At 37.3% G+C, this 19,872-nt stretch overlaps 2 protein-coding genes across 10 annotated transcripts in view; one reads left to right on the forward strand and one right to left on the reverse strand.

Annotated features, from left to right (window-relative positions):
* CCDC148 (coiled-coil domain containing 148) overlaps window positions 1-19,872 on the forward strand; it is a 297,672-nt gene that overhangs the window by 215,034 nt on the left and 62,766 nt on the right. The window lies entirely within an intron of this gene.
* On the reverse strand, window positions 376-874 carry LOC103793772 (large ribosomal subunit protein eL42-like). The gene has a single exon (XM_035304844.3). It carries the CDS (start codon window positions 842-844, stop codon window positions 536-538), a length of 309 nt encoding a protein of 102 aa, XP_035160735.1. The 5' UTR covers window positions 845-874; the 3' UTR covers window positions 376-535.

A 19,872-nucleotide genomic window follows, 5' to 3' on the forward strand; every position in this document is an offset into this window, starting at 1 on the left:
TGAAAAGTCAAAATGCCCTTTAAAGAGTTTACTTCTTGGCTATTTGCTAGATGGGTTTGTTTTTCATTTACTAACATAAATTCATTGTTCCTCTTTTCAGTAAACATTTGTTGCACAATCTTAAAACTATTCACCAAAAGAAGTGATTGTTGATAATCTATAGAAGATAGAATACACTTAAGGGTTGTTTTTGTTTTAAACATATATTTAGGCATTTATGTTTTTTCCATAACAAAAATTATGAAATTTACCATAAAAATATTTTTGTTAGACATTTAATCAGATATATTAACTTTTTTTTTTTACTTTAAAATATTTATTTTGGGCCAAGCTTGGTAGCTCATGCCTGTAATCCCAGCACTTTGGGAGGCCAAGGCAGACAGATCACTTGAGGTCAGGAGTTTGAAGAGGCATAAATTTCCCCATAGGTGGAATTGTGCTGATGGCTCAAGCTTATTCCCTCCCAAAAGATAAACTGCAAACAAATGAAGTGAACGTAAACTCACGATTTTATTGTCTTCATAAAAGATGACACTTAGAACTGGATCACTTGGCCCCTTCTCTTCTTATCTCCTCCCAGTTCAAAATGTTTGCATCTTTTAATAGCCAGCATTCTCTTAGATCTGCAGTTGGGCTCAATGCATAGCACAATCTTCTTTGTAGTCTTAGCCTTTTTCTGGAAAATCGGCTTAGTTTGCCCACCATAGCCACTCTGCTCCCTGTCATAACGCCGCTTTCCCTGGGCGTACAGAGAATCCTTGCCCATCTTGTACTGTGTCACTTTGTGGGGTTGGTGCTTGCCACACTTCTTACGGAAAGTCCGGCGGGTTTTAGGAACGTCCATTTTTGCGTGAGCGCTACCGGCACGGAAAGCCAGATATATTAACTTTTTAAATGGAGTTGCTAACCTCTGTAGAAATAATTCACAAAAAGTCAATTAATTTGTGATAAGCAGAATAAAAGGAAATATAATTAATCTAAACACCTGTTTTGACTTGATCTATATGGTATAAAAAATCTTTTCTTTGGAAAAGCTGCTTCCAGTGCTAAGAATGATTGATTAATTTATGGTCATTGGTGGACAAACTTTTCATTTTTGCGAACATGGTTAATGTTTTGCATTATGTGACCAACTAAGTCAAAGAAGCTCATGCCTAGAAGTTGTTCCTTCCAGTTGAATATGTAGGGGTAAAAGAACCATATATTTTAAAGCTATAAGCCAGTATTTTATTATACTTCAGTTGTCATTGTTATTGATTTGTTTTGTGACTTTAAATCAGCAAATTGGTATGGAGGCAGCATGTGTGGAAAACAACATGCACAGAAGTTATATGATCATTTGACAAAGTCAGCTACTAAGAAGATATACTTCACAGTGCTTATTTTAATTCAAAAGTGAGTTTGATTTCTGCTTCTAAGGAAGTAAATAGGGTGGTTTTATCAAGTCCTTATCAAGAGAATTGATGATTAAAGGGAATAATTTTGTGCACCTCTGAAGCTCATAAATATTGATCATGTTTCAAATAATGTAAGTGAACTATATATCTCTGGAGGGGGGTAGCTTACCAACTATTTACGGTTATGCAAGTGCAGTGTGTGAAAAGCATATCCCTCTACTTGGGCCCTGAAAGCATTTCCTCACTGTGAATTAGTGTAACCACACAAAGTATTATATTTGTAGGCATCTGTTTACATGCGGAATCAACTCAAATGTCATATGAAGAAATTTGGAAAGAGCTTCATTTACTGGGGGTTTACAAAGACAGGTGAAGATAGACAAATTAAATAACTCAAGTATTGAGAAGGGGGATCAGTACAATTAATTGTGTACATTAAGACTGGATTGAGGAATTGGCATGGTTATGCAAGAGAGGATGGAAGGACATTACTAGTCTGTAATATTTCTGGAATTGAGAGAAAGGCATTTAAAAGACGAGAGGGAGAGACAGAGAGAGAGAGAACTTTCTGAGCTTGCAGATGGGGCTGACAATTGCCTCATAAACACTAAAACGAAAACCGAACAGAGTAATAGAAGAAAGAATTAAGCAATTTTAATGTCTGAGGCGCCAAAAGAGCTAACATAAATGCAGCTTAAAACAAGGACACTTATGCCTGAAAAGATGAAGGCTGAGGAGAATTTCAGTATCATTAGTTACATGTGTAAATTAAATAACCTCTCCTCATCTTAAAATGCAAGATGGGATCTATACCTCTGAGCATTAAAGTGGTACATGTTGAAAAATAGGAAAGCCCCCATGCTGAAAATTCATTTTTTTGTCCCTGGTTGCATTTTGCTAAGCTTCATGCAGGGTGTTACATCACCATCCTGTACTTTATAATAAAAGATACGGTAAGAAGTGCCCTATCAAATTTGTTGTCCTATTTATATAGAGTATAGAGGACATTACATTGTTGTGGGAAACTAAACCAAATTTGTGGTCAAACCCTAGCAATTGTACAGGACCAAGACATACAATTTATTTTATTTTTAAAATACTTTTTCATTTAGAAAATATTTTTTAAAGAGGGATTGTTATACTATGCATATTAGTACACATTGCCTAGCATTAAAATGTTAACATTTTTCATTTTGTTTCAGATTTTTAAATTTTAAATAAAGGAGAGAATATTACAGATAAAGCTGAAATCCTCTTTTGAGACCTTCCTTAGTATACCATTTCCCTTCTTTCCTCCCCAGAGATAATCATGACCATGAATTTTACTTCTGTCTTTCCAGGTTATATATAGATTTGAAGATATTTTGACATATAATTTGTGACTTTAATTTTTTCATGAACGCCTATCATGCCATGTCATTCTTCAGTGTTTTAAAAATAGGTCTGTGTTTTGGGGGCTGGGGAGCAAGGGAAGGGAGAGCATTAGGACAAATACCTAATGTATGCGGGGCTTAAAATCTAGACGACAGGTTAATGGAAGCAGCAAACCACCATGGCACATGTATACCTATGTAACAAACCTGCACATTCTGCACATGTATCCCAGAACTTAAAGTAAAATAAAACATATATACCTGTGTTAATATACATAGACCTAGTTCACTCCTTTTAATTGCTACATAGTGTTCCATAGTAGAAGTGAGCTAGCATTTATCCATTCTCTTTGGTGTTCCATAGTAGAAATGAGCTAGTGTTTAATCTATTCTCTTTGGTGGTTGACATTTAAGTTTCCAAAGTTTAGTTCTTATACACTGTGCTGCAGCAACCAGCGTGTACTGATGCAAGTGTTCAGGCTTTCACTAGGTGCACCTAGAAGGGGAATAACTATGTTGTAGATTCATATACTTTCAACTTTATAAGATTTGGGTGGCGGCAGTTATAAATACTACAACTTTACTTTTTGATTTTTACCAATCTGATACATTTTAAAAGTATCTCATTAATATTTTAATTTGCATTTCCATGATGATTTGTGAAGCTGAAAATCTTTTCATGTTTACTGGATCATTTGCTTTCTCTGTAAATCACTTATTCATACTTTTAAAATCCATTTTGTATTAATATGTAAAAAAAAGTTATAAATTCCAGATACTATTTCTTTTTATAGTTATATGGGTTGCATATATTTTCACCCACTGGTCATTTGCCTTTTAATTTTGCCTGTATTATCTATAGTGTCATGGAAATTTAAATGATCAAGTAATCAACATTATTAAACTTTTTCTTATGAATTATGCTTCTCTTCATGAACTGTGACCTGGTAGCATCTCTACAGGTGGCTCTCATGTATGTCTCTGTTGAGGGTCATATGCATTTTACCCTGTGGCCTAGGAACAATTTTGTATCAGTTTCTAGACTTGGGACCCTATTCCGTGAGCCTAAAATACATCTACTTTAGGGCTGGTGCACAGCGCTGGCCTGGGGTTCTGCACTTGATCCCTTTTCTCCTCTGGTCTCCCTGGAACTTTTGCAGAGAATGATCATGGTGTATCTAATCCTTATTTTGTGTCTGGACAAGTCTTATGTGACTTCATGCTCTTTTTAAGTAGCTTGATTCCAACTCCTATGAGCACAGGTCTCATGACAAATGTTAAAGGCCTGGCCACCAGCTATGCAGACCTATACTGGGTTGCAGTTTTCCTCAAGTCTTCAGTTTCAGCTCTCTCTGACTGCTTTGACTTTAGGTCCCATCTTTTTTTGTGATACTGGGGCAGTGTGTGTGTATGTATGTGTGTGTGTGTGCGTGCACACGCGCGCATGTGTGTGTACGTGTGTACGTGTGCGCATGTAGCTGTGTCATAGTTTTCCAGCATTTCTATGTGTTTGGGGTAGGAAAGGAGATTTCCATGTCAACTCAGACATATTGACCAGAAGTTCTAGCTATCTTTACATATACTCATCACAAACATAGATTATCTTTAACTATTTTATTTGTTAGAGGCACATTTTGGTTCTTCAGCGTTTAACAGCAGCTTGGCAGAAAATTCCATAAGCAGCTGCCCGCTGTCATGAGTTGTGTTGCTTTGGTAGCTGGTGCTCTGTTTTTCCCCCATCTGCTGTCTCATCTACCTGGCCTTCCCTTCTCCTAAGTAACTGACAGTAGAGGTAGAGAAACTCTGCCATGTGTACAACTCCACCATACAATTTCTGAACAAGAGGTGATCTTCCTCCTAATTCTTCTTTCCAGCAATTTTTCTGTTATGGCCCATTTACTGGAATAATATTTTGGTTTGTATTCTATGCTAATTTTACCCTTGCAGATGCCCAGCTTTTTAAATCACTTTTCTTGTATGCTTTAAAACTCAAGTTGAATATAATAGTTATAGTTTTCATAGTTTTATCTCAAGACTTAAGGAAAGTTTTGATTCCTAAGTTATTAGATGATATTGATGTTTTTCAGGAGCATCTCTCTATTTCTGAAATTGTTGTCATGATAAAATCAAAAGATAATGCCTCTCCATAAATGATCCCTAGGAGCTATTGTAAGAAACAAAATTTCCATGCTAGATGGACCTTATATAATACTGGTTTCTACATCACCCTTTCTCTAGATGTGGCTCTTTGTATAGCTTAAATCACAGAAAAATTTCTCTGCATTAGTGAGATTTAGGAGATGTTGCTTCATGAAGCCTGGTCTAGAGTCCCATGGAATCCACCACAAGGATGGTTTTAGCCTTGCTTCCAAAATGGAGGTTTTAAGCAAGACTCACATAAAAAGAAGATATATCTCTTCCCCTCATCTAGCATTTCAAAATTCTCTCTAATTTAGCTAACTCCTAATCTGCATACCAGCCACTTTGTACAGTTGAGGGGTGGGGGGCACTTTCAAGGATATCAGGATACTCTGCTGGCCATGTGACCTTCAGCCTTACCTTAGAGATCTTTCTGGGGAGGGATCTGTAACTTTGTGAATTCTTAGCTTCTTATGACGTCCTTCCAGTAAGTACCAAAAGCGTGGCTTTGGTAGAACGTTGGCACTTGGATGTTCCCTCATGCCTTCAGGGGATCTCATAATACCCAAATTATATGCTTCCTGTAGAGAACAAAGAAGAGGGGAAGCAGTCTAAAACAAAAGCCAGTACACTATCATAAACAGAATGCAGATTAGAGGACTGTAATCATTCTTATTTCAGAAGACTCCAGAAGCTCTTACGCAGGAGAGAATTCAGAGTACCTCCCTAGTTCAGATCAGAGCCATTCTCTCAGGGTCGGAATTTGTAGGTTCTTATCAGAGCAATGAATCATGACATTATAAAATCTCTTCTCCCATGTCTTAAGAGCTAAAAATGGTGAGCACAGAATAATGATTTTTTAAAAAAATTCCCAGGCTTTAAACTCTGCTTTTTCAGAATTGTTGAATTTAACAGGATCCATGAATAAGACCAAAATACATATGCTTCTAAGATGGGTCACCCTCCAGACATCCCATGTGTAATCACCCAGACCATAAATACTGTGGATTTTACTCCCATGACTGGGTCAGATTATATGGCACAGAAAACCTTAAAATTATCTGAGTGGTCCTAACCTAATCACACGATTCCTTTAAAGGCAGAGTGATCGCAGGGTGTGGTGGTCAGAGACTTGAAACATGAAAAGGTTGTGACCACCATTGATGGATAAAAGACTGAGGGAGTCACATGGCAAGGAATGCGGGATCCTCAAGGAGCTGAGATCGGGCTGACAGCCATCAAGGAAATGGGACTGATAGCCTATAGGCCCATAGCCATAAAGAACTGGATTTTTATGAGTGGGCTTGAAAGCAGATTTTTTTCTTCAGATGAGAACTCAGTTTTGTCAACACTTCATTTCAGCCTGGTGATACCAGCAGAGAGCCCAACCACACTGTATTAGTCTTCTGATGTACAGAATTCTGAACTAGTGAATGAGTGTTTTAAGCTGCTAAATTTGAAACAATTTTTATACAATAATTTTTAAAAAACTAATATAAAATTTAGCATCTGGAAGTGAAACACTGCCATAATGAATACCTAAAAATGAAGAAGTGGCTTTAGAATCTGTAAGTGGGAAGAAGCTGGAAGAATTTTGAAGATATCATCTTGAGGATGATAGAAAAAATACTAAAATATCCTGAATCAACTGTTAGTAGAAATATGGATGTTAACAATGTGACTGGTGAGTGCCGAAGAGAGAGGAATGAATGTATTATTGGAAACTGGAGAAGGGAAGGTCACTGTTTTGTGGTGACAGAAAGCCTAGGGCAGTCATGTCCTGCAGTTAGATGGAAAACAAATTAACCAGAAATGAATTTCCTAGTTGACAAACTAAGATATATATATATAAAAAATGAAGGCACCACCTGTATTCTTTTTGCTGCTTATAGTAAAAAGAAGAGAGATAAATAGAGGGAAGAAGGTTAGGCAAAAAGGATGGAGACTTGATGGTTTGGGAACTTGACCTATCCATATGGGAAAAGATCTTAGAGTTAAGAGATTACTGCCAACAGTATGGCGTGGAGAACAGACTGAGGTGTTATATAATCCTTGGCTTTAGTCTTGAAAAGATCAAAAGGTCAGAGTATTTTGTCATATAAAAAAACCCTTCTGGGAGATTAAGAGTGTTTCTCATGGATCTTTTCAAACTAGAGGGCCTCCAGGAAGTTTAAGGGTGGTATCCCTTAGCCATCTCGGCAGGAGACTGAGAGAGAGACAAGACTGTTTCAAAAAGATTATGGTATAGCTTTTGTCTAATGAAGTCCACAGAGGGCCTGCTGGGTTCTTGGGAAAAATGTATCAGAAACACTGCCAGCTTGGACTGAAAGGGACAGAAAGTATATGATGTGAAAAGAGGCTAATAGACCCCCAAAATTTGATTATAGTGGGGGGAGGCAGGCTGATAAAATGACTTAACTGCAAGTGTGTACTAACATTCAGGAAAAAGGATGAATGACTCTTGAACCAAGAGGGCAGAATTTAATAATCCAGGTATTAGAGACTGTGGCTGGCCCCTGTGGCCCCTGGCATTTTTGATACTTCCACCATTGAGCAAACTCACCTCTTTAGACTCAGAAAGAGCTTTGACTCTCCAGATCTTCCTGTAAAGGGACAGGCTGCTTGCTATAAGGCAGAGAAGGGGGAAAGTGCCTCCTGAAGACAGATGGCATTTTAAGAGAGAGATTGGGCTGAGCTGAACTTGCTCAGTCACTTCTCCCACATGTGCCAATCAGAATGAGAGGCCATAGTATGAACCCTCCTGAGGAGAGGAAGTTCCCAACTATTGAGGAGTGGATGACGAGCATTCCCCCTAAGAAAAACGTAAGGTAGTTTCCATATCCCCTGGTACATTCATGGCACTGAAATGATATTTCACTAAAGGCTCAAAAGGAGAGCATCCAAAAACAACTTTATTCAACCATACATTGGCCTTAAACCTATAACTAAATGGTACACTAACAACCTCATTAAGACCTGAGCCAAGAAGTTCCTAGATATGGAGGTATTGGAGCTGACCTAAGAGGGTGTATTTACCAGAATAAAGATGAAGAGGAGCTATGGTAGAAGGAGAAAAAAGCAAACTACAGAGTGGGTGGCAAATGTGGAAAGCCATGAATTCAGTGAGCCCGCTGCAAGTGGGGACTGGCTCGGAGTGGTATTGAGCACGGGGCTTTGTGTGTTCCCTCAGACCTGAGCTGGAGTTCCAGCCCTGCTACTTGTTAACTGTGGGGTCTCAAGGGAAATTACTTTCCCTCCATTTCAGTGTTTGTGTCTGTATACTATTTGCATTTGTATAATAATAAAATGCATGTGAAGCTGTTAACACATGCCTGGCACTTAGAAAGGACTCAGTAAATGATGTTCTAATTGTAACTCTTATTGTTCCCCAGTGGAGTGGTAGAGCAGAAGGCAGTTAGAAAATTGTCATGAGAACCAAATAGAAAAGATAAAAATTAAATAAAGATAATAATAATGAGAGACAGTGGTTTTAATGCTGGTTCAGAAACTTGAAAATGTCCTGAATACAGTTCTTTTCTCTTTGCCTAGTTGCTCTTCACCTGGTAGCAGACTGTCTCTAGAGTGGCAGTACTCTACCCCCACTAGTGACTGTGGAATCCTTTGAAAGGTCAAGTAAGAAAAAATGTTGTAATTATATCACAGGGCATGCAGAAATAGTTATCTGTAGATGTCCACTTTAAACCAAAAAATCATTGACTCATTAGTATATCCTATGGTTCTAAATGGCAATCATCAACAAAATATACTCATTAGCACCTAAATCATTCAAACAAATCAAACATACACCAACTTCACAAGTTTCATTACTTGCTGATCTTATTGCAAACTATATACATAAGTTGTCTAATACATGTTTTATTTTGAAATCCCAAGGTCACCTTTCAGAAAATACTATGGCTCAGTATATTTTATTTACTTTTTTATTGAGTATTGGTACCAGTGCCCTCTAGTACATAGTACTGTGTGGCATTTGCCTCCTCTCCAATAGCCTCCCCACCCTTTAAATAGGATAGTGGTATCAACTCCTAGTAAGATACATTGACAGTAAGATTATGCATCATTCGAAAGGGGGCATGAAGAGTCCAAACAAAATGGTCATTCATTTATTCACTTGTTCAATAAGTACATACCAAGGGCCTTTATTCTGACATGTATTATACCTGGTTCTCCATTCTCCATACCTCATGCAATTATAAGAGATCATCCACTTAAGAAACTTTCCTTTTTTGGGTTATTTTTAAAGGGAAGTGTTTACCTGCTCTGTTACAAAATGATATACAATTTCTAGGTCAATAGAAATTTTTATTAATAATACAGAAGGATGTCTTTTAGCTTCAGACTTTATAAGCACAACAAAAAGAGTTAATAGAGATAAACTAAAAATATAAAATGAAATGAACTATATAGTTTGGTACTGGTTAAATTAAGCATGCCTATATAGTAAATTTACTATATAGTTAAATATATATGTGCGTGCATATATATATATACACACATACATACATGTATATGCAAATATATGTATATGCATGTGTACACACAAATGTAGAGTATAACTTTGAAATTTACTTCCTGCCTTTTTCAGGAAGTATCAACAAAGCTTTAACCTAACCTAAACTAACATTAACTTAAGTTGGGGCAGTTAGAAGAATGCCTTTGTTCTCATCCATGGTTAGACCTCCTCTTATTTCCTGTTCCTGTATCATCAAACTGTAATTTGGACATCCATCTTCACACTGGCCCCTGCTGGTCTGACTGCTTTCTAGTGTGAATGCTCTTATGCTAACAGAAGTTATTAGTTTTGCTATAGCTAATCAAAGTTCAGGCCTCAGAGTATAGACTTTTTGCCCTGACTGACTCCACTAGAGTTTATTAACTCTCTTTCTATTAATGTATATGTTTCAATTGAGGCCTTTAATTGTTGCAGGCATATGTGCCTTGTAGGAACTGCAAGATATGGGACTTGTCCTCTGCAGTTTTCTTTGAATGCCTGTGACTGATTGCCTTTCATCTCCATCGAATGCTCTGCTGTTGAGGAGGGAGAGTGATACAGATCTCAGGGCTTCAGGTAGTGGGAAAATCAGAGTGCTGCCTGGAAGACAGCACACAGCAGAGAGGTCTCTGTGAGATGGTACCTGCTGGTCCTGGCCCAGGTCATCTGTTTCTTCCGTGTCCTTTTCCTTCATTACTCTCCTTGTTAACCTTGTGTAACAGAGAGACTGAGAGTCTTTTTAAAAAAGAGTTTGTGTGTGTGTGTTTATGTGTGTGTGTCTGTGTGTGTGTGTGAGAGAAATAAAGAGTGATCTAACTGAATCCCAGTTAGACAAAATAACTTAAACTGTAAATATTGTCAGTTTATGTAATACGTTACTAGGGCCATCTGAAATGTGAACACAAAAACACCATGGCAGGACTCAATAGTACAGTGACATTCAGATGATCTAAAATGGGCTTATAGCACTCTTTTTACATATTTATAAACCTGAGAATATAGAATATAAGAATTCTCATAGACTTTTGGAACCCTGGAAACATGTCTTTGAACCCCTCCGAACACCAACTTGAGCTTGGCTCTAACGTCCATCCACCAAGATCTCTCACAGCAAGCATCCTCACTGCAATGGAACTCACTACCAGTAGAGCTGAAGTCTCCCCATGGGCTGAAGGCTGCTCTGATTAACTGTTTCCTACTCTCTGTTTTGTGATTCTTGGAATTAATAGCTCCTAGACATGTGATCTTGCAAAGGTATTTAAGGGGGTATTTTTTATTTAGTTATTAGTCTTTCTTTGGGAATCTGATGGAGTACTCCAAACATGGGAACTGAAGAAAAACCTAATTGGTAAATTAACTATCAGGATAATACAATGATCAGAAGGAGAAGATATATATATTTTATGTAGACAGGACTCCAAAATCAACTGGGATTCAGACTTTATTTTCTGAAGATTTAGTATTGGTTCTTTAAGTATTATTGTGTATGTAAAAAAGTTAAATAGAATAGGGGTTTAATTGTGCAGAAGAAATAAACTAGGGATCATCTAATTTTTAAATATTTATAATGTTCCTTGTTTTGTTACTAAAATTTAGAAATAAACATTAAAGTACTTTATTAAATTAATGTATTAATTTAAATTAACTTAACCTTCTAACATGAGACGGAGCATACAGTCAACTCTTGGTACTGTACATGAGTCAACAGGTAACAGAAAAGGTAGTGTGATAACCCATAGATGGTAGAATGGTAATCCTAGAAGCTCACTCTTCCGGTTTCAACTGTCTTGTAAAAATAAAACTTCCACTAGAGCATGTTTGAAAAAGTGACAAAGCTGATAGACTCTTTCTACCCTCTGTCAGGACAAGAAAAAGCCGGGGAGGAGGGGAGAGAGAGACAGAGAGAGAGAGAGAGAGAGAGAGAGAGAGAGAGAGAGAGAGAGAGAGAAGCCTGGACAATCAGGTGTCAGATGTATTTGTTTTTCTGGAAAAGATTTCCCATTAGACGGTTTTAGAGAAAGAATCTTTAAAATTAACTCCAGGTATAAATTTTGGGCTATACTTTCTAGCTAGGTCTTGATTATTCATAGGGATTTGATTTAATTAACAGACACCTAGACAGTACTTGCTTTGTGCAAGGCACTATTCTATGTTCATTTAATCTTCTTAAGAGCCCTAGGGGTAGATACCAATATAATCCTTATTTCATACATGAAGAAACTGAGGTACATAGGGGTTATATAATTTCCCCAAAGTCACATGGACATGAAGTGTGCAGTAAGGATTTGAACCTGAGTGGTCTGACAGGTCTCATTTTAGACACTGTGCTATGCTGCCCATCATCATGATTGCTATGTGCTGTTAATTTTGTGATTAATTAATTTTGAGAAATCTCAGTTTCAGACTATTTAATTTAGAGTCACTTTAATGACTTTCATCCTGTCCTGGTTTACTCAGAACTGTTTAATGGATAGGTAATTGATAATCTTAAAAGTCCTTATTAGTACCTGCCTGTTTTCTAGTAGAATTTCTTTTGTGTTCTAAAAGTCCACACTGTTTACTATGTCTGTTTCCCTATTCTTCTTAAAATTCTTTCAAGATTCTTCTCCCTGAGTTAATGAATTATGATGTCTAAATACTTTACAGGAAATCAGATCACTATAATTTGATCATAGTTGAAGTATCAAAATGTGTTATGAAGAGATAAAATACCTTCTTCATTGCCCCCTTGGTGCCATTCTTTTATTAAGCAGACTGAAGAAAATGTAATGATTTTAGTGTGATTTTTTTTCCTACTGACATCATATTTCACAAGCTGAGAATTTTTGCAGGTTTCCATTATAATATCTACCAACCTCTCAGAATCTGTCCCCCTTACCTCACCTTACCTCTTTTTACAGTGCATGATGTGTCGGGCTCCCATCTAAGGCTAGTCCCTCCATTTGTGTGGTATCCTATCCCCTTTCTCCTAATAAGGTCATCCGAATTTCTCTCCCACCACCATCCCCCCTTTTTCTAGGTCTTTCCCTGTACCCTAAAAGTACACCATTATGACCTCCATCTGTAAACTACCCTCCCTTGATCCCACATCCCCCCTTCAGAAAATCTCATCATTCCCTGGCCTATACACAGTGTCTCCAGCATCTCTCCTCCCATTTCCTCTTGAACCATTTTGTCCCTTTGCCCCAGCAATGTCCCACCTGCAAGGTCATTGCTTACCTGCATATTTTCAGTGATCAATTCTTTGTCCTCACCCTACTTGAATTATTATGATGGAATTGATCACTCCCTCCTCCTTGGAAAACTTTATTTCCTTGGCTTCTAGGAAGGTATTCTCTCTTTGTTCCTCTAACTCACTGGTCTCTTTCTCTCCATAAACTTGGATGAATCCTCCTCACCATTCCATATTCTAAGCTTTGGGGTCCCCTGGGGGCTCAGTCCTCTCGGTATGTGTACTCTCTAGTGATCTCAGCCAATCCATAGGACTTCACATACTATTTATTTCCTAATACCAATTCATACCTTGGGCCCGAATTTTTCTTGTGAACTCCAGATTCACATGTCTAACTCCCCAAATCTAATATTCCCAAACTATATTCTTGCTTTTCTCTCCAACATACTCTTTCCCTAGTTTTTATTTTCTCAGTAACTGGAAACCTAGTCTCCTAGCACTCAGGCCAAAAGCCTTGGTATCCTCTTTGACTTCTATGTTCCCCCCTTATACCCTTACCTGTTGGCATGGGTAGAAGGCACTACCTTTAAAACATAATTAGGACTATTATAATAGCTTCCTAATCTACTAATTTATATCTCCTCCCTTTCCATTTCCACTCTGCCTCTCCCATCAATTTCCACACAGCAGGCAGACTGGTCACTCTAAAACTCACTTCAGATCATGTCACTCCTCTGCAGAAAACACATCAATGCCTTCCCATTCTACTCAGAATAGAATCCAGAGGCCTAGCAGGGATATACGGGACTCTGTGTGATCTGCCTCCCCACTCTGCTCTGATACCTCTTAGATCTTATATCCAACACTCTTCCCTTCGTTCACCTCCAGCCCAAGCAACCTACTTCCTAGTCCATGAACACTCAAACATATGTCCCCTCAGCCTTTTGCCCTGGCTGTTCTCTCTGCCTGAAATACTGCTCTCCCAGATGTCTGCATGACTCACTCCTGCACTGCATTCAGGGTCCTGCACAAATGTCATCTCAGAAAGAGTCCTTGATGGCCCAACAAAAGTGGCATCCTCTTTCCCTGTCACTATCTATTTATCCTGCTTCATTTTTTTCCGTAGCATTTGTCACCCCCTGACATCTATTTATTGACTCTCTTCACTTCTACTTCTAGTTCTGGAATGTAAGCCCCATGAGAAAAGAGAATTTGTCTAGTTTCTTTATTGCTTCAGCTCCAGTGCCTGGCACAGGGCACTCAAAAAATAGTGGCTGAATAAATGAATTTAATGAATGAAAAGTATGCCACTCTCCTTTGATTTTATGGTGTAGAGGAAAGCATGCCAAGCTGGGAGGTGTTAACAAGAGCGGTGACCTTGGCAAGTTATGTAGGCTCTGTGGGTTTTGCCTCCTTAGTTGTAAAATGAGGTGTTTGGATTACATGATTGCAAAAATCACCTCGGCTCTAAGTCATGATTGAATGACTCAGGTTTGATTACTTTTCACTTTTCACTCTCCCTGACACTTCAGGTTTTGAAATACAACATCCTCAGTCTATATACTCCCTTCTTAATGAATAGTGAAAAGAAAGAAATTAAACAAGATTACAGACAAATTCATTTCAGCAATATCAACATACGACACCATCATTATGAAATATTTCAATGCCCATACTGAAAAAAAGACCTTCCTCCTAAAGAGGATGTGACAGTTATTTTTTAATCCACCTGGCATTTCAATTAAGGGGGAGATAACTAATGTGTTTACCCCAGAATACTTTCTTAGCTCATCATGTTATAAGAACATGGGACTGAATCACAACAGAAAATAGCTTATTGCCAATTTGAGTAGGAGAATTTGCTATGGGAAAATGCTCACATAAGTGACCAAAGTGAACATCACCTAAAAGAGATTAATGTTATTTATTTATGCATAGAGACATCATCTACTTCCAATCAATTTATAATAAAAAACATTAACTCTCTTGTGCTGGGTATCTTCTCCCTGGGTTGTATCACTCTCCATTCTGCTCTGCAGCACAGTTTTCACACACGGCTTCCTTGCCCTCTGGCTTTTGGTTTGGTTCAGCCAAAGTGGAACATGGGAGATCAAGGTATGGGAGAGGTATGAGGCTGGGAGAGTTGTTTCTCCAGCTCCTTGCCCTGCAGGGTTGTGCTGACCAGTTGTATCCTTCACCAAAGGTTTCAGCTCCCATTGGGGGCCCTCCCCATCCAGCACTGCATGAGCCCTTGTGGTTGCTCTGCATTCCCACCCTCCTTTGTCAGTAATCTGCTTATTACATTCTTCTTAACTTGTCCTAATTTTGAGTGTGCCATCTGTTTCCTATTAGGAATCATTAAAATAGAAAGTCAGTAAAAGAACGAAAGATGAGAAATTAAGGGAATAGGAATATCGTTATGTCAGCAAACCAAGACTGAAGAAGGGTATTGTAATTGAACATGGTTAAAGTTCAAGAGAAACAGTTAGCTCCTATTTGCTAATAATAGAGAACATGCCAGCAGATCAGGAGCTGGCAGCATGTATTGGGAGGAGGAGTGCAACTACTCATTAGATAGCATTTTCAGTAGAAATTTTACAAGGGCCTAAGTCAATCCTCTTATGAGATTGCACAAGCCTTTATAAGACCTGTGGCATAAAATTAAATCACAATTCTTTGAAACTTTCTACAGAAAATGAAACTGCTGCCACATGGAAGGTGATAAAAAATAAAAATGTTATATAGAAATATGTGTAGGATTTTTGTCATTTGACCTGATACAGGAATAGAACTTAGAAATTTCAGGAATGAATAGTAGTTATGCCCCTTACATGAGCCTACTAACTATTGATTTCCTTGGCCAGACTTTATAAAAACTGGCCATAATATGCTTACACATAATATATACAATATACTTTTATAGTTATTAATACTATTTTTAACCTTTATTTAAAGTTTAGGAGGACAAGTGCAGGTTTGTTACATAGGCAAACTTGTGTCATGGGAGTTTGTTGTATAGATTATTTCATCACCCAGGTATTAAGCCTAGTACCCATTAGTTATTTTTCCTCTTCCTTTCCTCCTCCCAACCTCTACCCTCCAAAAGGCTCCAGTGTATAATTATAAAGTATTTATGTCCATTGTATATAATTTGGAAAATACAAACAAGCATACAAAATGCAATAGAAATCACCCAAAATCCTAAACCATTACCAAAAGAAAATCAACAATGTCTTTACACTCTATTTTCTGCATATTCAGGAATTTTAACTTAACCAGAATCACACTATATATATTATTTTAAACCAGACTTTTTTCTCATTGATCAACATTTTGTATATTTTTCTTTTTTTTTTTTTTTCCTGCCACATAATTTCTAGGGATCGCATAGTGTTGCATCAGAATAGTGCATTTTGCAAATCTTGCAATTTGGGATCATTACATTGTTTCCAGTTTTTTACCCTTTTAAGGTTGTGATGAACATACCTACATAAATCTCTGCATAGATTCCTACCTGTTAATTCTTAAAAGTTTATTTTTTAATTCTTAAGATTTTTGCTAGTTATTTTCTTATTTTTTCTTAAATATACTCTTCAGAAAAAGTATGACAACTTACCCTCCTATCAGAGCTAGATGAGCTTGTTTATTACCTTGAAGATTGTTTGCTAAAATGTTCAAGTTTAGGGCACTAATAAGTAGCTGAAATGCAAACAGTTTTCATTGCAGACTGAAAGGAGATCCATTAAGTTCAAATAACCAGGTAGGATGATTGCCAAATTGACTGTCTATTTTGAAAACCAAATATTAACTCTAGTTTCTTACTTATGTAGAGAGTTTTCCCACTTTTGCATAATAAATGCCCTAGAAGGTAATTCTTTTGAAGCCAGTTTTCTATTCAGAAACTTAACCAGTCCTAGGTTGAATCACACACAGATCTCTATACCATCAAACTACAGAAGAGATAAGGTTGGCTGAAAGATTTTGAGAGTAGGAGTGACTGAATGCCCATCTTAAGCATGAAATACCTTTAATCTGGCTCCCATGAGCAATTTGACCTAGGGAAGTACCAGGTCCCCATTCTCTGTTGGGATTAATTGCACCTCCACACCCCTGCATGACTCAATGAATTGGCTCACGGTTTGAAAAGTTGCCTATTCAGGTGTTTTTGGATTTATATGAGCTGATACAAGAAAAGTATTTTGGGCAATGCTATCTTTCTATATTCTTTTTCATTGGATCAGTTTAGCAAATGTATACCTCATATCTCTCATCTGAAAGGTGCAATATTAGATCCAAATAAATATGATAGTACAAGGCACACTCCTTACCATTCAGAAGTTTACACAATATTGTGAACAATTATGTGGCAAACTATAGATGATTGTAAAATTGATCATATAGGAAGAGGGGTCATACTTCAATTGGTGGTGATTTTAGGGGATGCAGGGACCATCAATGATCTAAATGAAGTTCGTGGAAAAAAATTGCAGTAAAAGAGAATACTTTTATATTAAGATGTTCTGTTATATTTGTACATATAACAATGCTATGTTATACATAAAACATACTTTTTGTGTGGAGTTGCATATTCTAGGCCAAAAAAAGGGATCTTTTTAAAGAATTGATACATAGTGATTGTACAAATTTGTGGGGTACCTGGGATATTTGATACATGCATAAAACATGTAATAATGATTGTACATTTGTGGGGTACCTGGGATATTTGATACATGCATAAAACATGTAATAATGATTGTACATTTGTGGGGTACCTGGGATATTTGATACATGTATAAAACATGTAATAATGATTGTACATTTGTGGGGTACCTGGGATATTTGATACATGTATAAAACATGTAATAATGATTGTACATTTGTGGGGTACCTGGGATATTTGATACATGCATAAAACATGTAATAATCAAGTCAGGGTAATTGGGATATCCATCACCTCAAATGTGTATCATTTCTTTGTGTTGGGAACATTCCAAATATTCTCTTCTAGCTATTTTGAAATACATAATGAATCATCATGAACAACAGTCATCCTACTGGTGCCAGTGAACACTACAATTTATTCATTATACTTAACTGTTGTCTTGTATACCTGAAGCAACTTCTCATCCCCTGCCCCTAGCCATTCCCAGCCTCTAAGAAGCACATTCTACTCCCTACCTTAAAATGTAGATCTTTAAGATGCAAGGAACTATCTAATTAGAATCTAGAAAATGGAATAAAAATATGCTTTATCTTAATGGTTTATGGGGACTGGAACTGGATGTTTTGAACTTCCTATTTCATATCTTTTATGAGTCTGGTTAAGTGTTATGACCTCCTTCTGTATGAGTCACAGGTCAGAGATAATGACCTCACAACAATGTACGGAATCTATTTGTTCAAAGATTCAACACTACACAGCAAGAAATAAGAGACCAACTGTTTGCTACTCTAATCCTTTTGTCCTAACTTTCTGCTTCCTGTGTGTAAATAAGAAATTCTTATTTCATGTTGAATTTAATGGTTGTATAATACTGGTGCAACTTTTTTTAAAATTAAACTTTGAGCTACTATTATAAAAGTTCTGTTTACAAGTGTAGTTTTTAATAGGAAAAATATTTGAAAGATTACAAAAGTAAGGTAGGTTGTAAAAATGATCTTAGACTCTGAAAAATAGCATGACATTATTTTGGCTCTGAAATCTATATGGTGAATATAGTTTTCTACAGTTTTACTGCTTAACTTTACCAAAATGAACGAAATGTGAGATTGTGAAAAGAAACATCTTGCATTCAATACAAATCAGAAGAATAATAAGGGGAGATAAGGAATAATGCATGCTTGTTTTGTTTTTCTGTAAACCTCATGTGAAAGTAAAGACACAAGCTATAAATTCAACTCTTATCATATGCTGACTTTCTGATTCTTCTATTATTGGAACATTATAAGGATCCTTCAAAAAGTCCAAAAATCAGTGCATTGTAAATCTCTATCTCAACAAATGTCCCAAAGGACTAAATATCCTAGTCTTGATGTCAGTTTGAGGCTTGAAAAGCTATGAATTTTTGATACATACTTCCTGTGTCTATCAATTACAGGATTGATACACATACATTGTAGGATAAATTAACTGATAAAAAGTGAATGGAACTGTCCTTAGGGAATTACTTAGTTCAGCCTTTACCATCCTGAAAAGAAAACTGCGGGCCTGGTTCCCATGTACAACTTTGTTATTCTTGGACCAGAGACCAGAAGAAGCTTCCAGTTACCTAAGAGTGATCAATCATACCCTCTTATGTGTTAGACATGATACAAGGTACTAAGGATACAAAGATAAATAATGCAGATCAATATGAGAATGCTATGTTAAGAACACACAAATAGTGCCTTAGAAGGTACACTATGTCTGGAGGAGAGGGAGAAGGAGGAAGCCTGAAAAGGCAATGCTAAAACTGAGTCTTTAGGATGGATAGGAAAGATTTACCAAACAATGAGAGAGGGCAGAACTTTTCAGGCATGTAGTAAATGCCCAGATACATTGGTAAAGATCCAGGGGCAGAACCTCATGAAAAAAAAATCAAGGAATTCAGGTAGTCAAAGGAGGGTCATAAACTATAAGCCATTGGTGTGCCATGGATGGAGCTACTGTTTTTGTGGGTTCAGGAGAAGGTTCCAAGAGGAGGTGACATTTGTTCTGGTCTTAAAGACAGAGTAAGCTTCACAAATGGAAGAGGGAAATTAAGTCATTTTAGTAGAGAAAGCTGTGCAGAAAAGCAAATAAGCATCAGAGTGCGTGACCACCTTCTCTTTCCTGTTTACATCCTCATCCTAGAGATCTCATCCAGTCCTCTGGCGTCAAATACTGTTTATGTGGCTATCTCCTTTATTTGGGTCTCCAACAATGAGTTCTTCCCTAAGCCACCCATTTGTGACTTCAGATGTTTGTCTGGCCCCTCCACTTAGAAGTCTTCTGGGCCTGTCAAGTGTTATGTGTTCAAAACTGAGCTCCCAATTGTCTTCCTTTTCCAAGCCTGTTATTCTCCCAATCTTCTATCTCAGTTAATAGTATCACCATTCAACCAGCTGTTCAAGCAAATACCTAGGAATCATCCTTGATTACTCTTTCCTCCAATCTTCACATGGAATCCCTCAATAAGCCCTCTGATTCTACTCAAAAACACATCTCAGTTCTGAACATTTGACTCCATCTCCTGAGTGTAAGGGACCACCTTTGCCTTTTCCTTTTGTCTGGTTTCCCTGTTTCTCCTTAGCTTCTCT

This window comes from Callithrix jacchus, chromosome 6 (assembly GCF_049354715.1).
Source record: "Callithrix jacchus isolate 240 chromosome 6, calJac240_pri, whole genome shotgun sequence".
Taxonomy (NCBI): Eukaryota; Metazoa; Chordata; class Mammalia; order Primates; family Cebidae; genus Callithrix; species Callithrix jacchus.